This window comes from Atractosteus spatula, chromosome 1 (genome assembly GCF_055471065.1).
Source record: "Atractosteus spatula isolate fAtrSpa1 chromosome 1, fAtrSpa1.hap1, whole genome shotgun sequence".
Taxonomy (NCBI): Eukaryota; Metazoa; Chordata; class Actinopteri; order Semionotiformes; family Lepisosteidae; genus Atractosteus; species Atractosteus spatula.
The window spans coordinates 77,098,075-77,106,663 of record NC_142706.1 but is presented as its reverse complement, the minus strand read 5'-3'; the positions used below and the strand labels follow the sequence as shown (position 1 = coordinate 77,106,663).

Genomic DNA, 8,589 nt, shown 5'->3' with positions numbered 1-8,589 from the left:
GACACTAAGTATAAAGACGTTCACTGAGAAATTTAACTTCACATATTAATCTGCAAAGTTCAGACTCTGCAGAAAGACCAATTCAGCCAAAATCGGCTTGCTATCTTCCAAATCTGGGAATTAAAATATTATATAACAAAAAGATGGAAATTCTTGTTTTGAAACAGAGTCAGTGTCTCTTTGGGGACAAGGCTCACATAGAGCCAACCTGTTTCACTCAGACATGGTGGCTCAATGGATCTGAGTGCATGAAAACTCACAAGGATGACACTGTACAGTGTGGGAGGATTTATTGTAGACATTAAGCCATAAAGAAAAGCTCTCTTCTCTCTACTAGTAACAGAAATCACCTCAACCTGCCTGCTTCCCTAAAGCCATTCACTTATTACACTGCGAAAGCCCCTTTTATACAAACACACATCGCTCATTAACACCCGTGTGTTAATGTGTGATCTACACCTCTCCAATAATCCAAGAATTGAGTGACACCCCATGTAAAGATTTCCAGGTAGTGGAGGCTAGCGTCAGGTTGGCTGTTCCTACAGTCCCCTCAGAGACCAGCCTGTCCCTCGCTGGTCTAGAGGCTCGGCCCTTTCTCGCATGACTGCGGGCTGCAGGGATATCGGGGTTCAGGTATGAGATATACATTTCTTCAGTTACGGCTATAATCTGTTAATGTTAATAGAGAAGTTGTGAACACAATAAAGCCAACACTTTGAATCGTTCAAGCTAATATTTCTAATGTGGGAAAAAAAAACAGTAAATGGCAGAGGGGTTTTATTCAGAATAGGGCAGTTCAGTTAATTTTATTTTTGTTGAGTCGACCCTTAGCTGATAAGATTCCATTAAGATAAGAGATCGGCGATCGGGTCCCTGGCCGATGTCGCCGGTCCTGGAGGCTGTGGGCAGCAGCCTCACCGGGTCAGGCAGGCGCCGAGCTCCTTGTCCAGGCTGTGCTTGAAGCGGTGGTTCAGGAACAGCAGCTGGCCGTGGGGCAGCAGCCGGTGCAGCAGGACCTCGACGCGGTCGGCCTTCAGCAGCACCTGGAATGAGGTTCTGTCCTCAGCTACAGCCACATCCGCCTCCGCCATTTGAAGGTTCACGCGGTTAACAACTCGTTTACATTTACATAAATAAATCCACCCTTCACCAGAGTTCACCTGCTTAATGCTGCACGCGCTCCCTAGCACTCCCCTTGTCTCTCAGGAGCGTCTGACCTGTGAAACTATTCGCATCTTCAGGACTTCGGTTCTGTCCCTAGCGATTAGCTGGGTCAGCTCAGACTTCCACCTGAAGCCTTCTTAAAACTGAACGTCAAAGACTAAAGTGGGTCACAGACAGCGCCCACAGCGCTGCACAATTCCACGCCGGTAACAAAGACCTTACAAAGAACCAGAGGGACCACCGCATCGCTACAGTGATTACTCCTTTCTCAAGTGTCACATTATATCTGCATATTTAATTCCGGTGATACTGTTAGACGAGAAGGACAGCAATTTCAGACGGATGCTTTTCTTTAACTTATTAAAGAGTCACTAAATATTGTTTTCAACAGACGACCACATTTTTTATGCGAATTCCTTGTACTTGACCTGTAAACAAAGGACTCACAGCCCTTAAGATGTAGTATTTATAATAAGCAGTAAAAGCACTGGTATTATTATTTTAATCAGTTATTATTTATATCGTCCCAAAATCCAAAAAATAGGTGGAGTCAGAACTGAAACACATTTCTTGGAATAATTTAAGAACGTGAACACCTTTAATTTAAAAAAACTTTTCTTTTCAAAGGATATAGCTACTTGGCTTGGTAGGATAGGGTTTCCCAAAATATGAATAAACCCTGTACAAACCTGCATGAATTCTAATATCATTCAATTCTGTAAATTAATGTTGGATTATAGAAAAAATATGGTGTGAAATTTTAGAGAAGGTCCCCAGTACATCTTAGGAAACCAACTGGAAGAACGGGACTAAATTGACTTAGCTAATGAAACATTTTTTCCCTGGAGAAATAAGACTAACACACAAATGCACACTCCATAGTCAGCATTTCCTTAACTGCTGTATGTGGTATATAGCAGTAAAATCTGCCTGTTCTTTGCAGTTGAATCACAGTATAACATAACAGCGTATGTTATAACCCCCCACCTCGTTTGAGAACTTCAGAAGTGCTCAAAGTCATGTGAGAAATGTATGCTGTGTATTATTTTTAAAAACACTGAATATAATTTTAATGAAAATGCTACAACTCCCTGGATGAAGGTCAGCTCATACTGCCCAAGAACACTAAAAGCACGTTTTCTGAAATACCTGTCCCTTTACAGAGCAGAGCACTATGGGTCCAGTACCTACCTCACTTCCTGTGCCCAGCAGGCGTAAGTGCTCCAGGCAGTGCCGTGCCAAGCTGCGCAGGGTGCCCTCTGCAAGCAGCAGGTTTTCATGGGCTTCACAGACCAGTACAAAGCCCAGCGCCTGCACGCCCAGCCACACCACTGTGTGCTCGCGAGGAAAGGGGTCCCCTTCTGCCAGACGCAGAACCCCGCTGTCCGCCTCCTGCAGTGCCGCCTCCTCCTCCCCCAGAACTGCGCCCGTCTCATGCAAACCTGGCCGCCCTGCTGCCTCACGCTGCAGAGCACACACACTCTTCACCTGTCTGAGAGACACAGAGCCCAGGTGAGCTCTGCCCTGCTGCACAGAGCACACACACTCCTCACCTGCCTGAGACACAGAGCCCAGGTGAGCTCTGCCCTGCTGCACAGAGCACACACACTCCTCACCTGCCTGAGAAACAGAGCCCAGGTGAGCTTTGCCCTGCTGCACAGAGCACACACACTCCTCACCTGTCTGAGAGACACAGAGCCCAGGTGAGCTTTGCCCTGCTGCACAGAGCACACACACTCCTCACCTGCCTGAGATAAAGAGCCCAAGTGAGCTCCGCCCTGCTGCACAGAGCACATACACTCCTCACCTGCCTGAGACACAGAGCCCAGGTGAGCTCCACCCTGCTGCACAGAGCACACACACTCCTCACCCATCTGTCTAGTGAGCTCTGTCCTCCTTGTAGCAAGCAGTACAAATTATATATTTTTACATTTTTATTTAATGTTAAGACTGGAAAAAGCTAAGACACCCATCTGTAAATAATCCTTCTATTTATAAATTATTAATTACAATTTATTATATTAACTATTTTCTAACTGCTTGATGCAATCAAAAGTTGTAGGGAGACTACCAGAGACTACCCCGGAAAGCAAGGTAGAGCACACCCTGAACAGAACACCAGTCCCAGAAGCCAATAACATATCAGTACAGTATGTCTGTGGGAGGAAACCAAAGCCAACAGAGGAACCCCATGAGTACAAAGAAGGAACATACAAACTCCACACAGACAGCACCCTAGGTTTGGATTTGAACACAGGGACATATTGCTGCGAGACAGCAATGGTAACCAGTCTGTCTATATTGAAATAGTATCCCAGGAAATAATCAGACATGGATTTGTTAAGTGTTCTTTGAATGTGCAACAAACAGGGGACATGATATGGTGTACTGAGATTCTCAGGAGGCCTTTGATAAAGTTCATCATAAATGATTATTTCGTATATTGAAGGTCGTAGGCATTCGGGGAAATGTGAGAGTTTGTATTGACAATTTGTTATTAAACAGAAAACAGAGGGTACAGTTAAAGGATGATGTAATTAGTGGAGTACCATGGGGATCAGTGAATCCTAATTTATATCAATGTTGTAGATTCCAGTATTGTTAGACAACAAGTCAAGTTTGCAAATGATACCAAGGAGGTCAGGATTAGGAGGATTTCTACAGCAGCAAACAATATTATAAACAATGATATAAATACAAGTAAAAACATATACAGTGCCTATGTCTAGGGCTGGGCGATATGGCCAAAAACATTATCACGATAAAAATTTTCATATCAGTCGATATCGATAATTATCACGATAAATGTCAAATCATTATTTCTTTCAAGTTTAAAGACAGATTTTTTCTCCTGAGTGAAAGCTGAAGAAACCAGACAGTTAATTGGTAAATTAAACAACTCTTTATTTTAAGAACACAACAAACACTTGCCAAACAGCAGAAACATTAAAAAAATCTGAGGTATTCAAGTCTTTTTTTATGTCAAAATATGCATGAGTAAAATTTACAAAATAAATATCTTAATAGAAAAATTAAATACTGCAGTGTGACAGACAGACTGCAAAGACTGCAACAGTGTGACAGACAGACTACAAAGTTTAAAGTGCTCTGTTTTATGTCTGATCGTAAAAAGCCAAAATATCTCCAAATTACCGAAGTTGAATTACCTTTTCTGTCGACAACGTCATCGTCCTCCGAGCTGGTCGTTGGCAGCACTACATTTTCTTCAGAGTCGCTCATTTCTCCACTCTAACTACAATCCTGTCAGCCGCCACCGTGTGGGTAAACACCACCACGTTAGCTGCCCGGTCTGCAACACGCACGCGCACTCGCGCAGTATTTTGTGCGTAAGCATAAACATATATATAGAACATTTATCGAACTTTTGTTAAAATTATATCAAGGAAAATTATATCGTGATAATTATTGTTATCGAATTATCGCCCAGCCCTACCTATGTCATTGTAACATACAACCTCCAAGTGAAAAATGAATGCTCAAACATTCTGATAAGTAATTACAAATGAAAATCTAGAGAAATGGGCCATGTAAATGTACATACACCTGCAGCCTCAAAATGTGCTACGCTGGACAGGATGTGCAGACTTTCTGTAGGCAGTGTAGACTCACACTGGGAAACGCTGAGCTAATAGAGGGTACTTATGAAAGAGACTTGGGTGTTTGTGTCAACATGTCACTGACATCTTCACCACGATGTGAGAACTCGATCAAGCAGGAAAAGAAAATGCTGGGATTCAGAGGTCAGAGCCCAGTCTCACCGCGCCACAACCGCCAGCTGCTCCTTCTGCAGCAGTCGCCTGGCCTCCGACTCCAGCTCCCGGTCCCCAGCCGGCCCCGTCTGCGTCAGGTCTGCACCGAAAACCCGGGAGTACAGCACGCGACTCTCCGTGCCCGAGAGCGCCCCCACCGGGCACAGAGTGTGGATCAGGAAGCTGTGCACCATGGCCTCTCGTCTGGAAACCGATCAAAGAAAGGGCCGAGCATCAGTTACCACACGGGTGCCTTTTCATTATCATGAAACAGTCTGCAGTAAGAATCCCACTGTGCTGCTCTCTCATCCATTCCCAGGTTTTACGAGTTGTAGGCTTTTGCACAGCTGTAACACAAAAGCAGTTCTCAGCTTCCAGTTTAGAAGAAATGACAATCCAACTGCAAGGTGTCCAGGTTCAAGACAACTTTGATTTTCAATGCCTTGCAAAAGTATTCAAGCCCTTTCTCTGGTCTCCCATTTTGTGAAATTACAAATGCTTCATGCACATTTTAACATTTAATATTTGATTCAAAACCTGAATGCTCAAACTCAAGACTTTTAAGGGTACAAATTACAGAACATGTCAGCAAAAACTAAAGAGAAAAGGCTGAAATCTGTGGATTGCATATCAGTATTTGGTGGAAGCACCTCTGGCAGCAAATACAACTGCAATTTAGACAAAAAAGTTCCAATTCTATCTTGTCTGACTATAATACATTTTGCCACTTGTATGTGAGCATCACTCAGGTACTTTGGCAAACTCTATGTGGGATTTGAGATGAGTTTTCCCATTCTGCCATGAGGATCTAGTTTTGTGGAGTGACCAGAATATTGTTGACACAGTTGGGCATTTTCTCCTATCTCAGCCATTGAACTCTGTAGTCACCACTGGCCTTACAGCTGCACCCCAAACCAGCCTCTACCCTGCCTGGCTGCTCAGTATGGTCAGGCTGGTCTGGGTGAATTCCACTTCTTAATGATTGACGTCACCATGCTCAAAGAGATATTAAGGCATTTTGAAATGCTTTTATACCTTTTTCCTGATCTGATTAACAAATTCTCATACACAGAGACAAATGATGCTTGTTCTTATTTATCACAAGTAACAAGCAGAGTCCTCCAGGAACGCTGCGCTGGGATTTATGCTGGCTTGCACATGTGTTTCCACTAGGATATAATTTGGAAACGCAATGGAACCTTCCACTGTCTAACTGATGACAAACAGCTGTATGTCTGTGAATCCTCATGACCCCTCAGTCATAAATCTATTCTCCTGCCTTGCTGACGTCAAACAACGAATGTCTATCATTTTTTTCTCTTAAATTCAGAGGAAAAATCATTAGGAAAAAAGAACCCTGGACTTTCTGATCTTAATACAGGACAGCCTCAGCACCCAGTGTCTCTATGTGTAATTGGAGTGTATTGTATGATCAAGAGCTCTCATTTGATTTACTTGTAAAAAAAAAAGTCGAATGTTCTCTTTTCTCCATCTTAGAAATACTTCCACGATACTGTGATTTCTTTAAACAAATGAGAATCAAGAATCAGAATCAAATCAGAAAAAACCGATATGCTAATGTGTTGTAAACTCAACTGTAGTGCCGAATATCCAGACTTCAGCTCGTTCAAACTACGGAACAAAAAGAAACAACAAGCCTATATCTCCAAATTTATCATCCTGAAACGGTCTCCTAGTTCTAGGACTGACTTGAAGTACTCCAGCTGCTGCTGTTGACAGAGCCTTTAGTTACAGGTGCTCTAATTTGTGGAGAGACGTCCGAAAAGATGAGAGTCATATTACCCTGGTTTTTCCCTGAAGTCCAGATAAGTAGGCTGGCGGGGAAAACACAGAAACTACATACTAGAATTGCCTTAGAGAAAACAAATGTGACCGTCCTTATCCCTTTTTAAAAAATATATAATTTATAATTTTCCTTAATGTTTTTTTAAGGGATTCGTCTTACCAAACAAAATCATCCTATACGTCGCAGTCTGATGACGAATGACATCATTGCTAACGGGACTGGCGCATTTATGATCGCGTCATCATAATGAAGACGCCAAAAAGATTAATATTACAAAAGCAGGACGCAATGGAAGACGGTGATGCCGTTTATGGAGCAGAAGAGACACAGGGCTCCCTAAAACCACAGGACATCACATTATCGTTGCCAACTATTTCATTTGAAGTTAAATGACTTTCCGATAGTGGAAGGGTGGGTAGATAAATGCACTAGTCGCGTCGAAAATCGATTTGTGCTGGTTCATCACAAAATTAAACCGGATTTTAAATAATATAACATGAACCTTTTATATGCCAAGAAAATGCACTTACCGTGTCGCCTTTAACAAGGAATAATTTTTCAGTGCATAATTGAAGTTGATGTAGTCATTTACATTCGGGAAATACAGGATCTCGGTGAAGTATAAATTACTATTCCCAGAAAACAACGGAAAAATCGCTGGTTTTAAAGGAAATATTCTGGCGGTCACCCTCCAGTGCACAGGCGAATGTATTAAACACAAAAATATAAAAATATAGAATATTACAATTTGAAGTAATGTATAACGATATTTAACATGCTTAAGGAAAGTTTACATACAAAAACATCTGTTTTTGACTCCGGAATGCGTGAGTGAAACGTTGTGTGTATGAAAGTAACTTCTTTAGTTTAGGAACAAGAAATAGGTTTATTCCATGCTGAGAAGAAAGAAAACGCAACGTTTCGGGTGTAAGCTTACACTTACTACTTGTTCCTTTGCAGCCTACGCATGCTGACGCAGCTCCCCACCTGAACTACTTCTTTAGTTTATATGCTATGTTAACATAGAAATTGCCTCTAGAGGGCAGCCACATATCATGTATCTATATTGTTCCCATTTTTTTAAGTTTTATTGAACATTTACATAATACAAATAAAGGAGAAAAGATATCCAAATATTACGAGTGAACAACAAAAGAGAACAACTATATGATAATTACATCATCTGAAGACGGCGTCTATTTTACTGTACAGAGAACAGCGCGAATATGAATCATAAAAAGTTTAAAATTTCATTTCCACCTCATTTTTATTGTTCCCAAATTTTATTGCTTCTAAATAGACAATGAAGTTTACTTAAAAGCAAGATATTTCAGAGCATAAAAAACACATGTAAGAATAATTTTAAAACATCAAAGTCAAAACCAAGTACATGTAAAAGATAATCACAGAGATGCCTTTCAAAAAAGGAGATTTTCAGCCCCAGTGTGGCCTAGTCTCTGATTTATTTAGGGGTGGTGATACACAAGGCTCACAGAGTGAGGACACACAGTGCACCAGAGCCAGCGGAGAGGGGGTCAGGTGGAGAGGGACTGAGGGCTCACACCCTGCAGAGCACAAAGCAGGCAGCAGAGTTCTGCACCAGCAAACTCTCCAGTGTAGACATGGGTGCAAACTTAAGTTACTCGGAATATAATTATATAGAGTATACATAAATCTACAGCCACATAACTTATTTCAGGGAACATTTGTTTAAATTATCTGTCCAAATGAACTTTAATTAGAATAATTCATAAAGCACAGTAGAAAGTGATACAAAGCAGGCCATGCAGCAGGTTCTGATGTCCAGTATGTCTTCTGGGGGGACTGGAGAACTCAGAGAAACCCACA

The 8,589-nt window shown here is 41.8% G+C and overlaps 1 protein-coding gene across 4 annotated transcripts; it reads right to left on the bottom strand.

The window, feature by feature from the left end:
* Window positions 1–260: 260 nt before the first annotated feature.
* Window positions 261–7,709, bottom strand: ap5s1 (adaptor related protein complex 5 subunit sigma 1). Of its 4 annotated transcripts, none has more exons than XM_088913306.1 (4): window positions 7,685–7,709; window positions 4,944–5,138; window positions 2,356–2,656; window positions 261–1,043 (listed from the first exon to the last, which is right to left on the bottom strand). In XM_088913306.1, the coding sequence occupies exons 2-4, from the start codon at window positions 5,126–5,128 to the stop codon at window positions 915–917; spliced, it is 615 nt and encodes a 204-aa protein (XP_088769432.1). In that variant the 5' UTR covers window positions 5,129–5,138; window positions 7,685–7,709; the 3' UTR covers window positions 261–914. The 4 variants fall into 4 exon arrangements, with proteins under 4 accessions (XP_088769432.1, XP_088769414.1, XP_088769405.1 ...); XM_088913288.1 differs by lacking the exon at window positions 7,685–7,709 and adding an exon at window positions 7,272–7,387; XM_088913279.1 differs by lacking the exon at window positions 7,685–7,709 and adding an exon at window positions 6,901–6,961.
* Between the last annotated feature and the right edge of the window lie 880 nt (window positions 7,710–8,589).

What these genes read in the sequence shown, in the direction of transcription:
- ap5s1 (XM_088913306.1), bottom strand. Translation starts at nt 5,128, where the DNA reads ATGGTGCACAGCTTCCTGATCCACACTCTGTGCCCGGTGGGGGCGCTC. An exon ending in CAGCTGGCGGTTGTGGCGCG is followed by an intron (nt 2,657 to 4,943) that starts GTGAGACTGGGC and finishes TGTGTCTCTCAG; the next exon opens with ACAGGTGAAGAGTGTGTGTG. An exon ending in TGCTGGGCACAGGAAGTGAG is followed by an intron (nt 1,044 to 2,355) that starts GTAGGTACTGGA and finishes ACCTCATTCCAG; the next exon opens with GTGCTGCTGAAGGCCGACCG.